This window comes from Olea europaea, chromosome 11 (genome assembly GCF_002742605.1).
Source record: "Olea europaea var. sylvestris chromosome 11, O_europaea_v1, whole genome shotgun sequence".
In the NCBI taxonomy this organism is placed as follows: Eukaryota; Viridiplantae; Streptophyta; class Magnoliopsida; order Lamiales; family Oleaceae; genus Olea; species Olea europaea.
In genome coordinates this window covers 12,784,390-12,802,263 of record NC_036247.1, presented here as the reverse complement: position 1 = coordinate 12,802,263, position 17,874 = coordinate 12,784,390, and the positions used below count along the sequence as shown (strand labels likewise).

The 17,874-nt window shown below is 35.8% G+C and overlaps 5 protein-coding genes and 1 long non-coding RNA gene across 6 annotated transcripts; 4 read left to right on the top strand and 2 right to left on the bottom strand.

Annotated features, from left to right (window-relative positions):
* The first annotated feature begins 608 nt into the window (after window positions 1-608).
* On the top strand, window positions 609-5,097 carry LOC111404474. The gene is made up of 4 exons (XM_023033275.1): window positions 609-727; window positions 2,121-3,282; window positions 4,303-4,591; window positions 4,674-5,097. Exons 1-4 carry the CDS (start codon window positions 609-611, stop codon window positions 4,886-4,888), a joined length of 1,785 nt encoding a protein of 594 aa, XP_022889043.1. The 3' UTR covers window positions 4,889-5,097.
* Window positions 5,098-5,115: 18 nt separating this feature from the next.
* LOC111403428 (DDT domain-containing protein PTM-like) lies at window positions 5,116-6,798 on the top strand. Its single transcript, XM_023031928.1, has 3 exons — window positions 5,116-5,170; window positions 6,191-6,479; window positions 6,562-6,798. Exons 2-3 carry the CDS (start codon window positions 6,260-6,262, stop codon window positions 6,774-6,776), a joined length of 435 nt encoding a protein of 144 aa, XP_022887696.1. The 5' UTR covers window positions 5,116-5,170; window positions 6,191-6,259; the 3' UTR covers window positions 6,777-6,798.
* Window positions 6,799-6,885: 87 nt separating this feature from the next.
* LOC111404473 (DDT domain-containing protein PTM-like) lies at window positions 6,886-10,507 on the top strand. The gene is made up of 5 exons (XM_023033274.1): window positions 6,886-6,912; window positions 7,111-7,445; window positions 8,126-8,154; window positions 9,014-9,634; window positions 9,925-10,507. Exons 1-5 carry the CDS (start codon window positions 6,886-6,888, stop codon window positions 10,371-10,373), a joined length of 1,461 nt encoding a protein of 486 aa, XP_022889042.1. The 3' UTR covers window positions 10,374-10,507.
* A 551-nt stretch (window positions 10,508-11,058) lies between these two features.
* LOC111403426 lies at window positions 11,059-12,465 on the top strand. Its single transcript, XM_023031927.1, has 2 exons — window positions 11,059-11,359; window positions 11,650-12,465. Exons 1-2 carry the CDS (start codon window positions 11,224-11,226, stop codon window positions 12,096-12,098), a joined length of 585 nt encoding a protein of 194 aa, XP_022887695.1. The 5' UTR covers window positions 11,059-11,223; the 3' UTR covers window positions 12,099-12,465.
* A 1,608-nt stretch (window positions 12,466-14,073) lies between these two features.
* LOC111403427 lies at window positions 14,074-14,690 on the bottom strand. The gene is made up of 3 exons (XR_002704455.1): window positions 14,599-14,690; window positions 14,458-14,517; window positions 14,074-14,358 (listed from the first exon to the last, which is right to left on the bottom strand). It is a non-coding gene; the product is annotated as an uncharacterized LOC111403427 (long non-coding RNA).
* A 1,221-nt stretch (window positions 14,691-15,911) lies between these two features.
* LOC111403425 (ubiquitin-conjugating enzyme E2 19-like) lies at window positions 15,912-17,868 on the bottom strand. Its single transcript, XM_023031926.1, has 6 exons — window positions 17,574-17,868; window positions 16,885-16,912; window positions 16,573-16,800; window positions 16,430-16,493; window positions 16,289-16,348; window positions 15,912-16,194 (listed from the first exon to the last, which is right to left on the bottom strand). The coding sequence occupies exons 1-6, from the start codon at window positions 17,696-17,698 to the stop codon at window positions 16,151-16,153; spliced, it is 549 nt and encodes a 182-aa protein (XP_022887694.1). The 5' UTR covers window positions 17,699-17,868; the 3' UTR covers window positions 15,912-16,150.
* Window positions 17,869-17,874: the final 6 nt, after the last annotated feature.

Sequence of the window (17,874 nt, the reverse complement as noted above, 5' to 3'; positions counted from 1 at the left end):
TTAGATCTACCGGGATATTTAAAGCTTTTAGATCCTAATAATTGCAAAAAGCTATGTTTCTTTTGATCTATCCCCTTTTGATTTGTTCAACCAAGAGCACATCACTCTTATAATTGGGAGCCTTTTTAGGTTTATGCTAAGCTTGTACCGAACTACTTATGTTGTTCCCATAATTTACCTTCAATACCAATTGGTATTACATTAAAAAACTACCACAATTAGCGCTTTGGGCTTTTTTCTGCATGCCTCACTTTGAGACAAGCCTTGAGGCGTTTTAGTTGGATTTTTTAACCATGAAAATATCCAAAAGGAATTTATTCTGCACTCTTATCGACCCATTTTTGAGAATAGCCCACTACTTAATAAAACATTAAAAAGTTGTTTCTTGGTAAGAATATTCTTTTGCTTGCATTTTAACAATATTTTGACATTTGTTTAGTTTATTGTGAGGCTTACGCCTCAAAACACTGAGGCTTACTGTAACGATCTGGTGTCTGCGCCCAATCTGTTAATTGACGTACTATTTGCTATGGGAGAGTTTAAACACATCCTACCCCTCAAGGCTTTTTGTCGCGTTCTACAGGATTTCCTTGACTTGTCTCTTAAGAATGACTCAAGTTGAATCTCAGTGCCAAACTTGGGCACAGAGGTCAAGTCGTTATACTTACTCCTTGTCTCATGAAAGAATATACCTTAGTATACCCGATTACACCTTTTTAAACATTGGGTATTTTTATTCTAATTAAGGATTATTAATTATTAGGGCATCAATTTTATATATTTACAAGCTGAGATTTAATGTTAGTCAAACAAAGAGGAAGAAAATTGTAAAGAGAAGTCTTGAAACGTATTTAGCTAGAGACCCTTCTTATGCACATAATTTTGAATTTACAAATGGACTTGATGTTTGGAGGGTAGTTAGATGGGGCACAAGTGTATTAAACAAAAATTAGAACGTATTTAAGTCTTTATTGACCCATGCATTTTCTATTTGAGTCTTTCATTAAACACCTCAACGCTTATGCCTCGGTTGCCATTTTTCAAGGCTTACGCCTCGAGTTATTGAGATTTACACCTCAGGGCTAAGCTTTTTCTTTACTAGCCTAAGCTATTTGGGCTATTTTGTTGTAGTATAATGTTTTATGCACTTTTTTCCTTCCTTACACATAAGGGAAGGAGAAGACATCATTGCAAGTGGATGCTAACAAAGAATGAAAAGTGAGGAGGATGATAAGGGGATCAAATTTGTTGATTATTTCTCCTAAAAGTCCTGTTAGCAATGATGATATGGGAGACTTCTAGGTTGTTTCCATTTAGTAGTAAACTATGATTTTGTTATGTCATTTCTAATTTGTCAATGCATTATATACTAATTTACCAATCTATTTTATGTTTGTTTGCACATTAGACTTAAATTTGTTATTTTGTTTTATTATGGGTTTTTAAGGCAGTTTAGGGTCTGTTATGGGCATATTTTTCTGTTTTGTTTTCTTCTAGTGGTTTGTCTTGATGCTGGCTTATTCATTATCTCACTAAGGTAAAACTTCTTGGTACCCAATTGAATCTTTTTAAATATTGAGCCCAAGATTGTGACTGTATACATCAATATATCAGCTGGTTAAAAACATTGCTTTTGAATGGTGGATTCTCAGTAGCTAAATGCATAGTCAACCTAAAAACTAGCCACATAGTTCACTGCTTGCAAAATTTAGTAATGTAACTTCAGTCATTTATTGATCTCTTAACCATTTACATTGTTGTTCATTTAGTTTTGAGCTGCTGCAACTTTAAACTGCGAGTTAGATTGTTCTTAAATGTGATAATTCTTCCCTTGATTTATATGCGTGCATTAAAAGTTCTAATTCTGGAAACCACAATAACCGACTTACCTCTTCCACGTTTCACATGAAGTTCAAACTTTGTAATTATCTTGTTATTATTGGCCTTGTGATTCTGTTGTGATGATTAGCCTGTTATTACTAGCCGTGCAATTCCTTTTTACTTTGTGGTTATCTTTTAGTCTTATAATTTACTAGTATTTTGAGTTTTTTTTTTTTTTGACATTGTAACTGCATGATTGCTTTAAATGTATGCTAACTTTTGCGTAACCGTACTTGCAGGTCAGAGTTATGCAATGATGAATACTCGTTTTCGTACTACCGTAAAAATGATTTGCCCACCCTTATAGAAGCACTGGAGTCATCGCCATTTGTATATGACCCAATAATAACTGCTATTAGTAAGCATTGGAATGTCAGTCATGGAGTTGATGGGTCAAAAACTGATTTGGATGCTCGGTCCTTCTCCATACAATCACCTTTTCCTATAAAAGGGCTGCTGTCTCATATGCTTCCTAAACCTTCAGAAGTGCATATCAAGGATGTTGTTACTGAGAGAAAATCGGAAGAAAACTCCATTTTCTCTACTTACCCTAATAGCATAGAACCTGAGGTTCCAGAGCATGTCAATATGATGTTGGAGACTGATAACCAGGGGGCAAAGATGGAAAACCGATTGGCAAGTTCTGAAGGATCAGCCGAAGTCTCCCAGGCTGCATTTAACACTGATATTAAGGAAAATGGGCAGGAATGTTCAAAAAGAGGCATTGGGATATCATCATATGATTCCGAAATTCCACCAAAGGTTCTGAATGCTGGAAACCATTTTCTAACACCTACTACCTTAGAAGTCAAACAAAGAATGAATCTCATTTCTGCAAATCATGGCCATGCACCATCCATCACAAAACCTAGCGGAATTATGCTTGAAGGTCATTGTGGGGAAAATTATGTTAACTTTTATGAATTTGCTTGGACAGCGTCATCAGTTGTTGAAGAGTTAATGCGTAAATCATCGGATAAGACATCTGAGAAAATCATAAGATCAGAAGAAGAGGTTATTACCGGGCAGCTGAAGATTATATCAAGTAAATTTTCTTATTTACGCTGGCCCAATATTCATAGTTTAATTGCAAACAATAGGAAAGAAAAATGTGGGTGGTGCTTCACTTGCCAAGGTCTTGAAGAGGAAAGGGACTGCTTATTCATTATAAATGACAATGGTCCTGCTGTCGAAAATTTTACAAGCGAGGCTTTAGGTATTCAGTCTAGAAAGAACAGGAACAGTCATCTTATTGATGTCATGTGCCATATTATTTGCACTGAAGATCGTCTACAGGGGCTTCTGTTGGGCCCATGGTTAGATCCTCATTATTCTGAACTTTGGCATAAAAGCGTTCTTGGAGTGTCTGACGTTGCTTCATTGAGAAGTTTTCTGCTCAAGGTAAGAATATTTCCTTATAGGATTGCTATCTGAGTTTATATACATTGTGGATGTATATTTAAGTATTTTTACTGCCCAAGTGTTAAACCCTAAAGATATTGTCGTCTTAAAGAAATAGCTTGTCCTTTTGAAAATGATTGTCAGAAAGTATCTTACGTTCACATGATAGTTCATCATCTGGCTCTCTCTGAACAAGGAACTTGTTAACCTTGTTTAACAATGCCCAGCCACGTCAATTATCGCAGAGAAGAAAACTTTGGGGTATGTTCAGTAAATTTGTCATGGTTGCTTTGACAACTTGGAGAAGTATTTATTAACAAGAATGGGATGATGATATTCAATAAAGCAAACCATGATGTACTGTGTATGGTCTGAGCTTCGTTTTATAGGGGGGAACAATAGCAACAGGCTGTACATTCTAACTGGCTTTTACAGGAGGAAAATGACCTGTGTCTGTTGGATATTGTCTGAAGTTCTAAATGTAAACAATGAATTTGATTATATGATTCATTAGTATAGAACTTGTGCTAAGTGCATTTTTGTCAACAGGTGATAAATTTAGAAGGAAAAAAAATTAGTAAACAAAAAGCTTGTTTGTTAAACCTAACTAATGGGGTATGCCTGCCACCCAAGTCTAGTAAATTTTTATAATCTGAAATTTTCCTTTGGCACTTTGAGGCTCAAGGGTGTAAAATTGTACTCATAAGAACACGTACATGCATACACCACAATTCCAGGTAGATATATAATGAAATACGGTAACCTATTTCTCGGCGCAAAAAAATTTGTTGAAGGCCTTAGGGTGTAAAACTTTTATCATCTTAGGTTTCTAGACTGCAAAAGTACACTAAGTTAAAAGATAAAATATGCATATCAAGAGCAGAACTAAACATATATATAAGAAGAATCTTTATCTTATCTTTGCATTTCCACTATTTTCAGCTTTGAAGTATTTATGTTCATGTTTTCCATATTGCACTTCATGCTAGTTATCTGATTAGTTGCAACTTTCAACACCAGCTAGAGTCCAACTTGCATCCTCGAGCACTTTCAGCAGATTGGCTAAAGTACGTGGATTCTGTTCCTACGATGGGTTCTGCTTCTCATGTTGTGAGGAATTCTGTACGTGCGTCTACGAAACATGGAATTGGAAGGAACAGAGCAAGGTGTTTGGAGCTGGATACAACTTCATCTTCAAGTTCTGCAAATGGGTTGATCTTATTTTGGTGGAGAGGTGGGAGGATCTCACGTCAGCTGTACAATTGGAAGGTTTTGCCTCGCTTCTTAGCTTCCAAAGCTGCCCGACAAGGTCTGGAGTTTCTATTCTTCTGTTTAAACATAGATCTAGTGGAATACTTAGTTTTCTAAATTTGAAGTGTAAACTGTTGCAGGTGGATACAAGAAGATACAAGGCATCCTTTACCCTGACAGTGGAGAGTATGCAAAAAGGAGTAAATGTGTTGCCTGGCGAGCTTCTGTTGAGACATCAAGAAGCGTGGAACAGCTTGCTCTCCAGGCACGTCTCTCTTATGATTCAATTTGTCCCCCATCTCCATTCCATTATTTGCTCTCCATTAGCCTTGTCCTAACAGCCAATTGGATGTAAAATGCTGACTGGCACCAAACTCTCTAAAAGGACTGCCTTTTCTTTTATTATATTTTATCAACCAATTTATGGCATAGGAAAAATTTGGTCCAACTTTCCAAGAACATCACATTTATGATAATTACATTCATTTAGATTCCTGGTCTATATAACGAAAACATTCTCTGAACAGCCATTGACTCTACATTTTACCCCATCCAACAGGGGAAAAGATAAGAACGTTGGCATAAAAGCGTTCTTGGAGTGTCTGACGTTGCTTCATTGAGAAGTTTTCTGCTCAAGGTAAGAATATTTCCTTATAGGATTGCTATCTGAGTTTATATACATTGTGGATGTATATTTGAGTATTTTTACTGCCCAAGTGTTAAACCCTAAAGATATTGTCGTCTTAAAGAAATAGCTTGTCCTTTTGAAAATGATTGTCAGAAAGTATCTTACGTTCACATGATAGTTCATCATCTGGCTCTCTCTGAACAAGGAACTTGTTAACCTTGTTTAACAATGCCCAGCCACGTCAATTATCGCAGAGAAGAAAACTTTGGGGTATGTTCAGTAAATTTGTCATGGTTGCTTTGACAACTTGGAGAAGTATTTATTAACAAGAATGGGATGATGATATTCAATAAAGCAAACCATGATGTACCGTGTATGGTCTGAGCTTCGTTTTATAGGGGGGAACAATAGCAACAGGCTGTACATTCTAACTGGCTTTTACAGGAGGAAAATGACCTGTGTCTGTTGGATATTGTCTGAAGTTCTAAATGTAAACAATGAATTTGATTATATGATTCATTAGTATAGAACTTGTGCTAAGTGCATTTTTGTCAACAGGTGATAAATTTAGAAGGAAAAAAAATTAGTAAACAAAAAGCTTGTTTGTTAAACCTAACTAATGGGGTATGCCTGCCACCCAAGTCTAGTAAATTTTTATAATCTGAAATTTTCCTTTGGCACTTTGAGGCTCAAGGGTGTAAAATTGTACTCATAAGAACACGTACATGCATACACCACAATTCCAGGTAGATATATAATGAAATACGGTAACCTATTTCTCGGCGCAAAAAAATTTGTTGAAGGCCTTAGGGTGTAAAACTTTTATCATCTTAGGTTTCTAGACTGCAAAAGTACACTAAGTTAAAAGATAAAATATGCATATCAAGAGCAGAACTAAACATATATATAAGAAGAATCTTTATCTTATCTTTGCATTTCCACTATTTTCAGCTTTGAAGTATTTATGTTCATGTTTTCCATATTGCACTTCATGCTAGTTATCTGATTAGTTGCAACTTTCAACACCAGCTAGAGTCCAACTTGCATCCTCGAGCACTTTCAGCAGATTGGCTAAAGTACGTGGATTCTGTTCCTACGATGGGTTCTGCTTCTCATGTTGTGAGGAATTCTGTACGTGCGTCTACGAAACATGGAATTGGAAGGAACAGAGCAAGGTGTTTGGAGCTGGATACAACTTCATCTTCAAGTTCTGCAAATGGGTTGAGCTTATTTTGGTGGAGAGGTGGGAGGATCTCACGTCAGCTGTACAATTGGAAGGTTTTGCCTCGCTTCTTAGCTTCCAAAGCTGCCCGACAAGGTCTGGAGTTTCTATTCTTCTGTTTAAACATAGATCTAGTGGAATACTTAGTTTTCTAAATTTGAAGTGTAAACTGTTGCAGGTGGATACAAGAAGATACAAGGCATCCTTTACCCTGACAGTGGAGAGTATGCAAAAAGGAGTAAATGTGTTGCCTGGCGAGCTTCTGTTGAGACATCAAGAAGCGTGGAACAGCTTGCTCTCCAGGCACGTCTCTCTTATGATTCAATTTGTCCCCCATCTCCATTCCATTATTTGCTCTCCATTAGCCTTGTCCTAACAGCCAATTGGATGTAAAATGCTGACTGGCACCAAACTCTCTCGGTTTGGTTGTGATTTTGAAGGTTTGGTGGTGCTTGATTGTTCCTTAAAATTTGTTAGTGATTTTTAAAGTTGGTCTAAATTGATGGCGCTAGCTTGTGCCTACAAAAAGGTGCCAGTAGCAGTTTAGTATTGTTGCAGTGATATCAGGAAATAGTAAACTAAGGATATAAATCAGGGTTACAGATGAATTTGTATCTTTGTGGATTGAACTAGTTTTTAATTTGAAATAGTGGATATAGTAACTTCTAAAAGGCACTAACAAATATCAACTATACTTGTATGGATTTTCAGGCTTTTTCCATAAAAGACATGCAAGGAGGTCTGCTGGGTACATCTTGATTTTGGCAAGAGAAGATTTATCCCCGATATTGTTGTGATACATGGGTCCATGCTTGAAGATTCCTCTAGTGAAAGGAAGAAATATTGGCTGGAAGAGTCTTATGTTCCATTACATCTCTTGAAAATGTTTGAAGAGAAGAGAATTGCTCGCAAATCCAATAAGACATGTTCTGGAAAACTTCGTGAGAGCAGTATTGTAACTAATAAGCCCCTCAAGGAAAAGGGATTTTCATATCTTTTCTCGAGAGCAGAGAGATTGGAGAATTATCAGTGTGGGCACTGTAACAAAAATGTACTAATCAGGTATGATATGATTTTTAATTGTTAATATCGGTATCTCTTTTAGACAAAACAGGACTACCTTACTATCAGAGGAAGGAAAAATGCATGGCAGTAGAAAACAAGCTGTTCCTAGACAACAGTACCCTTCTAATGGTTCTATGGATGAAGATGGGTCGTACCATTTATTCTATGGGGGTCTGGGAGAAACTTTAGCTGACCGAACATTAACAGTTACATTTAAACTGTTGCAGTTTTAATATACTAAAGTAGCTCAAAGCAAATCAAAAGATAAACCCGAAACATATGCAGACGCTTTTGAATGTGCAGACTTGCTTTCTAGTTGTAGTTTTACTACATAATGGTTTTAGTCATTCTTATTGATATTTTCTTTTGTCAGGTTAGATAATATGTTCAAAAATTTTACTGTTGGACATGTGTGTTGGTGTACCCACATTGGCTTTCTTTATGATAGATACATGAGTTAACATTGATGTGAGGTTATTTGTGCATTCTTAAGTGGTTCCTTTAATGTTGCAAATTGTATCTGTATTGTTCCAAAAGTAATTTTGTATATACGTGTTTCATTAATTTGAACAGCATTAGAGAACAGCTTGGCTTAAATTGTTTTTGTTTGCTTGTGAATCCTTTTTTGGCCTCTGAATTTGCAGTCTAGTGATCAGTTTTCTTTTGTCCATTTGCAGGGAAGCAGTGAGTTGCCAGTACTGCAAAGGTAAACTGCTTGTTGAATAAGAGTTTCTTATCACTGGCTGATGTGTTTCTTCAATTTTCACTATATTGCGCGGACAAATCTATTGTTGCATCTGCCTTTCTATGTCTTCGTCATTGTTTAATTCAGCATGTAAGAAAAGGAATTTAAAGTATTTGGCTTGCACGATTGAGTTATTTAATATTAGGATTTCTTTTTCACTCTGGCACACTTGTTAATCACTATAAACTGACATTTTTACACTTTTGTCATAGATTATCTCAACTGTTCATTTCCTTTAGGCTCCTGAATGGTGATTGTTTTGGACTGGGGCAGTGTTCTGACCCATACAGTCCTATTAATTTACCGAGGCTCGATGGAATTATTGCTTTATGTTCATTTTGGAACTGAAATTTTTGCTACCTGCAAGCAGGAGTTGTAATAGAATATTGTCAATTAATATACCTGGACTGTCAATTGAATGTAACTTGTAGCATTTTCTATAACTCCACGTGCTATTAATTAACAATATTTGCCCTTAAATATTGAACTGTTTCTTCATAAGTTTTTTATTTCATATGCTATGATCTCGGTTTGGCTGTGATTTGGAAGGTTTGGTGGTGCTTGATTGTTCCTTAAAATTTGTTAGTGATTTTTAAAGTTGGTCTAAATTGATGGCGCTAGCTTGTGCCTACAAAAAGGTGCCAGTAGCAGTTTAGTATTGTTGCAGTGATATCAGGAAATAGTAAACTAAGGATATAAATCAGGGTTACAGATGAATTTGTATCTTTGTGGATTGAACTAGTTTTTAATTTGAAATAGTGGATATAGTAACTTCTAAAAGGCACTAACAAATATCAACTATACTTGTATGGATTTTCAGGCTTTTTCCATAAAAGACATGCAAGGAGGTCTGCTGGGTACATCGTCGCTCAGTGTACATATACATGCCATAAATGCCTTGATGGGATGTCTGTGAAAATAGACACTAAGAAGGGGAAGTCTGAGCCACCAAAAGGTAAGAAAGCATCAAAATTATTGAAGCCCTTGGGCTCAAGAAAAGGGAAAAAGGTGGGCAAAGACAAGCAACGAGTGCAATCACTAAAGAATAAAAAGGTTCAATTGGTTGTACCCCTGCGCCGTTCTGCCAGGCATGCTAAACCTGTCGTAAAGACATCCTTGCTGAATACCAAGATTAAAAAACAGAAGAAACGGAAACAAGCTAAATCAAAAAAAGAAAGATTGAAGAAGCAAGACAAACTGAAGAAGCCAAAAAATAGTTGTTGGCAGAAGAAGAGAACCCAGATCAGTTATGGTTACTGGTTGAATGGCCTTCGATTGTCAAGAAGGCTAAACGATGAAAGGGTGATGCTTTTTAGAAGTAAATTGCTTCTTGTCCTTTCTGGAGAGTCGCCTTCCGTCGCATGTACTCCGAAATGCAGTCTCTGTGGTGAACTAGAATTCAAATCTCATCTTAATTATGTCTCTTGTGAAATTTGTGGAGGTAACTATCTTTACACTTGATTCATCTCTACCACTACTAAATGAAAACACATACGCTGCGGAAGATGAATATTTCCTCCATCTTGAATTAACTGCTGGCTGAGAAAAATAGTTTTTAGTCCTTGCCTGTAAAAGAATACCCTTAAAATTCTTGATAGATGATGGTTTCGTTTTTTAATAGAAGTTCTGTATGCATGACTCACATTTGGCACAACCAGCTCAGGGAAGAGTCATTCAAATTTATTGAGTATAACTAGTTTACTATTAAATTATGTTTTTCACAATCTGCAGATTGGTTTCATGGAGATGCTTTTGATCTCAAAGCTGTTAAAGTTGAAAAGCTCATCGGGTTTAAGTGCCATAAGTGTCTCAATAGGAGCTCTCCAGTTTGCCCCCATGTTTGTGCTACTGAAAGCAGCAAACCTGCCCTTTTCCCAGAAATTAATGCAGGGCCTGACTGCACCGGGAAAGAGTCTACTGGTCTATCCCCCTTGGACGAAACATTTGCAGATCAGAAACTTCAATCAAATGAAAAATCTAATGATCTGTTTTTGATTGATGATGATCACGAGAAGTATTCATCAGTGTCAATTCTACATTCAAACCAGATTCAGGCAAGTGAACAAAAAATAGGACTTTCAACTATTACTTCAGAGGGGAAAACAGCAGGTGTTAACTTCGGCGAGGAAGGAAGGCCCACTGATGAATTGGTACCAACAGAAGACCTTGCTGGAAGCTGACCATGGGAAGAAGCCAAGTTTGCATCATTGATGCATGACCATTTGAAGAATGGTTTGATAAACAACAGTACCCTTCTGTAATCTGTAGTCAGTAGAACTCTTTCCGACTTATCCTAGTTGTCCCCATAAACAATTTTTGGTATTCAGGTGATGCCATTTATGATGGGAGAGAAAATAGATATCAGGAAATAGTAAACTAAGGATATAAATCAGGGTTACAGATGAATTTGTATCTTTGTGGATTGAACTAGTTTTTAATTTGAGATAGTGGATATAGTAACTTCTAAAAGGCACTAACAAATATCAACTATACTTGTATGGATTTTCAGGCTTTTTCCATAAAAGACATGCAAGGAGGTCTGCTGGGTACATTTAAAAGCTTCATTCAAATGATTCACTTCAATTTAGAGTGAGCAAAGAATTAATTTGTTGCTCCTATTCTTCTTCAAATATACTCATGCTTATTTTGATGAGTCATTATTGCCATATCTGGTGCTGAAGAGAAAATGATTTAAATGAATACATTTAGTCTTTCTTTAACAGTTTAAGTTTTTAGATTAGATGGTTCAAAATAGTATCAGAGCATGGCAAAAGACCATGGTTCAACTCTTGCCACCAGCTTTTGATGAAAAATTGTGCTTGAAAATGAATGCAGTCTGCACGTGAGATCTGTACTGAGAAAAAACAGAAGAAACGGAAACAAGCTAAATCAAAAAAAGAAAGATTGAAGAAGCAAGACAAACTGAAGAAGCCAAAAAATAGTTGTTGGCAGAAGAAGAGAACCCAGATCAGTTATGGTTACTGGTTGAATGGCCTTCGATTGTCAAGAAGGCTAAACGATGAAAGGGTGATGCTTTTTAGAAGTAAATTGCTTCTTGTCCTTTCTGGAGAGTCGCCTTCCGTCGCATGTACTCCGAAATGCAGTCTCTGTGGTGAACTAGAATTCAAATCTCATCTTAATTATGTCTCTTGTGAAATTTGTGGAGGTAACTATCTTTACACTTGATTCATCTCTACCACTACTAAATGAAAACACATACGCTGCGGAAGATGAATATTTCCTCCATCTTGAATTAACTGCTGGCTGAGAAAAATAGTTTTTAGTCCTTGCCTGTATGAGAATACCCTTAAAATTCTTGATAGATGATGGTTTCGTTTTTTAATAGAAGTTCTGTATGCATGTCTCACATTTGGCACAACCAGCTCAGGGAAGAGTCATTCAAATTTATTGAGTATAACTAGTTTACTATTAAATTATGTTTTTCACAATCTACAGATTGGTTTCATGGAGATGCTTTTGATCTCAATGCTGTTAAAGTTGAAAAGCTCATCGGGTTTAAGTGCCATAAGTGTCTCAATAGGAGCTCTCCAGTTTGCCCCCATGTTTGTGCTACTGAAAGCAGCAAACCTGCCCTTTTCCCAGAAATTAATGCAGGGCCTGACTGCACCGGGAAAGAGTCTACTGGTCTATCCCCCTTGGACGAAACATTTGCAGATCAGAAACTTCAATCAAATGAAAAATCTAATGATCTGTTTTTGATTGATGATGATCACGAGAAGCAATCATCAGTGTCAATTCTACATTCAAACCAGATTCAGGCAAGTGATGCAAAAGTAGGACTTTCAACTATTACTTCAGAGGAGAAAACAGCAGTTGTTAACTTCGGCGAGGAAGGAAGGCCCACTGATGAATTGGTACCAACAGAAGACCTTGCTGGAAGCTGACCATGGGAAGAAGCCAAGTTTGCATCATTGATGCATGACCATTTGAAGAATGGTTTGATAAACAACAGTACCCTTCTGTAATCTGTAGTCAGTAGAACTCTTTCCGACTTATCCTAGTTGTCCCCATAAACAATTTTTGGTATTCAGGTGATGCCATTTATGATGGGAGAGAAAATAGATTAGATTTTGTAGTTTATATCTTTCTTTATACAAGATATTGTGCTATACAATAGGTACTTGAACCTTTTCGTGAGTCTAGCTAAAATTTAAAAGCTTCATTCAAATGATTCACTTCAATTTAGAGTGAGCAAAGAATTAATTTGTTGCTCCTATTCTTCTTCAAATATACTCGTGCTTATTTTGATGAGTCATTATTGCCATATCTGGTGCTGAAGAGAAAATGATTTAAATGAATACATTTAGTCTTTCTTTAACAGTTTAAGTTTTTAGATTAGATGGTTCAAAATAGTATCAGAGCATGGCTAAAGACCATGGTTCAACTCTTGCCACCAGCTTTTAATGAAAAATTGTGCTTGAAAATGAATGCAGTCTGCACGTGAGATCTGTACCGAAGAAGAGACAAAAATACATGTGGCCCCTCATTAACAGCTTAAGCTTCAAGACAAGACATCTGGCATTATTTGTCTCGTGGAAACTAGCTGCCGGTACATTCTGCATCTTGTACTTGGCACATAGTATGTTGAATCTTTATCCAATACATACATGAAGGATCCAGGATTAAATTTGTTGTGCTTTCATCATTTCAGGTGACAATTCTCTTTTACTATTTTTCTGGTACCAAGTTGATTGATGAAGTGTCTTTTGAGTTTAAATTTTTTGATTTTCTAGTATTTGATTCATTTCCCTTCCATAATCATTAGGTTAAATTAGGAAATTTTCCCTTCTTCTCTTGGGATTTTAAGCATAAACGGGGGGTTTTTGTATTAGACTTACTATTGCTTATTGAAATATTGACTACATTGAAATCTGCTTCTTCCCTCCTTCTCCCTGCTCCTCTTTTGTTCCCTTTCTTCTCATCCATATTCTGCTGTATCAATTACTCTAATGTTGTAACTTGATCTATCTTTAGTAAACCAAATTCTTCTTGATCTTAGTTATAGAAATTCATATGTTTAAAATCATTGTCAAAATACGGAGAGTGGATACAAAATCGTAAGGCAGCAGTATTAATAATTTTTTTATGGCATACCAAATTCTCTTATGATTGGAGTAAATTTTTTTGATTTCTTTCTAGTGGTTGAAAATTTTTTACAACTCTTTCTAGTGGTTGAAATTTCACTTGCAACAATGGGAAGCTTTAATTGATGGCATACGATATCAAAAGTCCTATTCTCAGAATGCCGAAGTTCTAGTACTCTGACAACAAAGTGTGCTTTAAATTAATTTTTCCTTTATTAGGTACTGTATATATGCTCAGTAAATATGAGTGTATTTGTCTGAATGGCATCTCAATGAAAATATTATGTTGTGTAACTGACTGACATTTTATTTTTGCTTCCTACTGTGATTTTTCAGTTATACCCTGAGGCACATTGTAATCAGGGGTGCTAATTACTTTTTGCCGTCTTGCAAATGCACTGGAGACTGTATTATGGACGTGAAGTTAAAATGAACTCACTTGAGAATGCTGTGCTAGCTGCAAAATTTACATGCTCTGCTAAAAGGTTTGTATTTTCTTCCTTGTTTATTGTTTTCATTAACCTTATGCTGATAACAGGAAAAGAACGATACCGTCTAAAAACATTTCCAGTGTTAATGTAAAAATAAAAATAAGAGCAGTGCTCTCATTAATTTAGTTTTTACTATTTGCAAGTTTAACTGTTGGGAAAATAAGGGGAGGAGCAGGGACATTTCAAGATTTTCGTTTATGCTTTTCCATGTTTGTGTTTTATTTTTGAGATCTTTCATGTTGCCAAGTTTCTGTAAATTGGTTTATTTTATGATAACTCAGGTATGTGGATTTCCTCTGTGTATCATTTCCTATTATAATGAAAGTAAGCAACAAACTGATCTGATATTTTAAGCAAATCTTGTTTAATTTCTTTGGCCTATGGACGACAGCTTAGGCCTGCGCATTAAAGATTTCTAGAAGTAAAACATTTTCTTCTTGTTGTACCAAAAAAAAAAACACTAACTATGGGGTAAATCAATCTAATTCGGCGTTCCTTTCCCTCGGTTGAATAGCAACAAGAAATCTATGCACTTGTCTTGTATAGTTTCTCGACCATCTTCCTGTACTCTGCAAAAGGGGAAAATTACGAACTAGATTTATATTTACGTTCTTAACAGCAATTCCAAAAATCATAAACGAAGGAATAGATGATACGTATCGCGATACCTTCTTGATTTCCCCAAAGTGCTGCAGCCTGAGTATTTAATGGCGAGCTCGTATTTGGCTCTACAAAAACAGCACGACCATGAGAAAGGGGTCATACAGTACTAAACATGATTTGATTGAATAATCAACATCAAGATTTACCTCCAAGCAGACTTTGAATTGACAGCAAGATTGTCCTTACATCATATGCAGATGACCACTTATCCTATGAAAATTAAAAGAAAACAATCAGACTGTCATTGATGAAGTGTCTTTTGAGTTTAAATTTTTTGATTTTCTAGTATTTGATTCATTTCCCTTCCATAATCATTAGGTTAAATTAGGAAATTTTCCCTTCTTCTCTTGGGATTTTAAGCATAAACGGGGGGTTTTTGTATTAGACTTACTATTGCTTATTGAAATATTGACTACATTGAAATCTGCTTCTTCCCTCCTTCTCCCTGCTCCTCTTTTGTTCCCTTTCTTCTCATCCATATTCTGCTGTATCAATTACTCTAATGTTGTAACTTGATCTATCTTTAGTAAACCAAATTCTTCTTGATCTTAGTTATAGAAATTCATATGTTTAAAATCATTGTCAAAATACGGAGAGTGGATACAAAATCGTAAGGCAGCAGTATTAATAATTTTTTATGGCATACCAAATTCTCTTATGATTGGAGTAAATTTTTTTGATTTCTTTCTAGTGGTTGAAATTTTTTTACAACTCTTTCTAGTGGTTGAAATTTCACTTGCCACAATGGGAAGCTTTAATTGATGGCATACGATATCAAAAGTCCTACTCTCAGAATGCCGAAGTTCTAGTACTCTGACAACAAAGTGTGCTTTAAATTAATTTTTCCTTTATTAGGTACTGTATATATGCTCAGTAAATATGAGTGTATTTGTCTGAATGGCATCTCAATGAAAATATTATGTTGTGTAACTGACTGACATTTTATTTTTGCTTCCTACTGTGATTTTTCAGTTATAGAGGCACATTGTAATCAGGGGTGCTAATTACTTTTTGCCGTCTTGCAAATGCACTGGAGACTGTATTATGGACGTGAAGTTAAAATGACTTGAGAATGTTTAGCTGTGCTTAAAAGTAAGCCCAAATTACTTTTGAGTTACTTATTTAACTTGACATGATTTACATTTTTGTACTGACAAAAATATTAAGCAAGACGAAGAATGCTCAAATCAAGTTTGCTGTGCAATATTAATTATTAGATTTAGCTGCAAAATTTGCATGCTCTGCTAAAAGGTTTGTATTTTCTTCCTTGTTTATTGTTTTCATTAATTTAGTTTTTACTATTTGCAAGTTTAACTGTTGGGAAAATAAGGGGAGGAGGAGGGACATTTCAAGATTTTCGTTTATGCTTTTCCATGTTCGTGTTCCTTTCTGTTTATTTTTGAGATCTTTCATGTTGCCAAGTTTCTGTAAATTGGTTTATTTTATTATAACTCAGGTATGTGGATTTCCTCTGTGTATCATTTCCTATTATAATGAAAGTAAGCAACAAACTGATCTGATATTTTAAGCAAATCTTGTTTAATTTCTTTGGCCTATGGACGACAGCTTAGGCCTGCATTAAAGATTTCTAGAAGTAAAACATTTTCTTCTTGTTGTACCAAAAAAAAAAACACTAACTACGGGGTAAATCAATCTAATTCGACGTTCCTTTCCCTCGGTTGAATAGCAACAAGAAATCTATGCACTTGGCTTGTATAGTTTCTCGACCATCTTCCTGTACTCTGCAAAAGGGGAAAAATACGAACTAGATTTATATTTACGTTCTTAACAGCAATTCCAAAAATCATGAACGAAGGAATAGATTTATCGCAATACCTTCTTGATTTCCCCAAAGTGCTGCAGCCTGAGTATTTAATGGCGAGCTCGTATTTGGCTCTACAAAAACAGCACGACCATGAGAAAGGGGTCATACAGTACTAAACATGATTTGATTGAATAATCAACATCAAGATTTACCTCCAAGCAGACTTTGAATTGACAGCAAGATTGTCCTTACATCATATGCAGATGACCACTTATCCTATGAAAATTCAAAGAAAACAATCAGATATGCATTAACCTTTGCAACTAGAAAATCGATAAGATTGTTAGATATCAACCTGTAATATGTCCAAGCATATGTTCCCGTATAAATCGACATTGGGGTGAAAGCAACTGGTCTCAAATTTAACCTTCGGGGCCTTGAAAGGATAATCGGAGGGAAATGAAAGGGATAATTTGTACTCTGTTCCTTCAAAAACAGTATCTCTGCTGCCAGTTATCGTGCCTTTCCAGCAGAATATGTTGTCTTCCTCCGGGAATGCGGATATTCCTGAATCGCCACTCATCTGTAGTATTTCGAGGGTTGGGAAAAACAATTAGAAGGGGCAAAAAAAGAAAATGGAAAAATTTAGGTATTGAAAAGTTCTCACCATTAGGGCCATTAACTCTGACTGCAATCTGTAGTTGAATCAAGAAAAAAATTTTAGAATGGAGATTAGGACAGCAGGAATACAAAGAAAAACCTTGAAAAACCTGAGAAAAACAGTCGGTAGTCGAACGCCAAATAATTTAAGGCATATTTGGTACGTTGGACTGTCCTTACATACATCTCTAATTTAAGCATTTCTAGTCGTATCCAGTTGTTTAACTGGTGAGAAGTTGAAATTATCTATCAATTCTTTCACTTCAATTTTTGAAATACACGATAAATAACAATCTGAAGGCGAACTTCAAACAATTTAAGATGTCTGGTAAGATCTATTGTCCTCACACGCATCTCTTATTTAATCATTCTAATCCCGTTAAACTGAATCCACCATACATCAATTCCAGCCAAAGTTTATGGGGCAAATGATCATCAAATCTAGAGTTCCATTAAAAGATTATGCAGCGATTCAAAAACCAAAACCAAGAAATCAAGAAAGAAATATGCTTTCAACCATTGAAAACAAGAATTATGTCTTTTAGGTTTAAATTCTCAAAAGTGGCCTAAAAGTATTAAAACCCTAATAGCATTCATCAAGAAATTAAAAAAATATATATGAAGCTCATATAGAAATCAACTCGATACAAAAAGCAAGATCGTGAAATTTCAAGTAAATTTACAATTTACATATACCTTTTCAGAACAGACTGGGTATCGGCGGTTTTCACAGCGGATACAGACTGCTTCACCGCTGTCACCGGCGGATCTGCCGCGGCGGCATGGGTGTTGGGGTGGTGACTATTGTTTACTGTGGCCATCTTTTCTTCTCCTCGAGGGTTTCAATTCTTCCTTTATAATCCAGAAAAAAACTTAACGATTTCGATTCTTCAAATAGCAAGATTTTGTACAAAGAGAAGAAGAGGAAACAGTACAAAACTATGAGGCTCCTCTTCTTCTTTTTCTTCTTCAGTCAGAGATTTCTAAAGAGAAAGGG

Excerpts from the sequence above, each read along its gene's own strand:
- LOC111404474 (XM_023033275.1), top strand. The coding sequence starts at position 609 with ATGACTCAAGTTGAATCTCAGTGCCAAACTTGGGCACAGAGGTCAAGT. Across the intron at positions 728-2,120 it reads TACACCTTTTTAAACATTGG|GTCAGAGTTATGCAATGATG; the intron begins GTATTTTTATTC and ends CCGTACTTGCAG. Across the intron at positions 3,283-4,302 it reads TGAGAAGTTTTCTGCTCAAG|CTAGAGTCCAACTTGCATCC; the intron begins GTAAGAATATTT and ends TTTCAACACCAG.
- LOC111403428 (XM_023031928.1), top strand. The coding sequence starts at position 6,260 with ATGGGTTCTGCTTCTCATGTTGTGAGGAATTCTGTACGTGCGTCTACG. Across the intron at positions 6,480-6,561 it reads TTCCAAAGCTGCCCGACAAG|GTGGATACAAGAAGATACAA; the intron begins GTCTGGAGTTTC and ends AAACTGTTGCAG.
- LOC111404473 (XM_023033274.1), top strand. The coding sequence starts at position 6,886 with ATGGCGCTAGCTTGTGCCTACAAAAAG. Across the intron at positions 6,913-7,110 it reads TAGCTTGTGCCTACAAAAAG|ACATGCAAGGAGGTCTGCTG; the intron begins GTGCCAGTAGCA and ends TTTCCATAAAAG. Across the intron at positions 9,635-9,924 it reads CTCTTGTGAAATTTGTGGAG|ATTGGTTTCATGGAGATGCT; the intron begins GTAACTATCTTT and ends CACAATCTGCAG.
- LOC111403426 (XM_023031927.1), top strand. The coding sequence starts at position 11,224 with ATGCTTTTTAGAAGTAAATTGCTTCTTGTCCTTTCTGGAGAGTCGCCT. Across the intron at positions 11,360-11,649 it reads CTCTTGTGAAATTTGTGGAG|ATTGGTTTCATGGAGATGCT; the intron begins GTAACTATCTTT and ends CACAATCTACAG.
- LOC111403425 (XM_023031926.1), bottom strand. The coding sequence starts at position 17,698 with ATGGCCACAGTAAACAATAGTCACCACCCCAACACCCATGCCGCCGCG. Across the intron at positions 16,801-16,884 it reads CAGAGTTAATGGCCCTAATG|ATGAGTGGCGATTCAGGAAT; the intron begins GTGAGAACTTTT and ends GAAATACTACAG. Across the intron at positions 16,195-16,288 it reads ACTTTGGGGAAATCAAGAAG|AGTACAGGAAGATGGTCGAG; the intron begins GTATTGCGATAA and ends CCCCTTTTGCAG.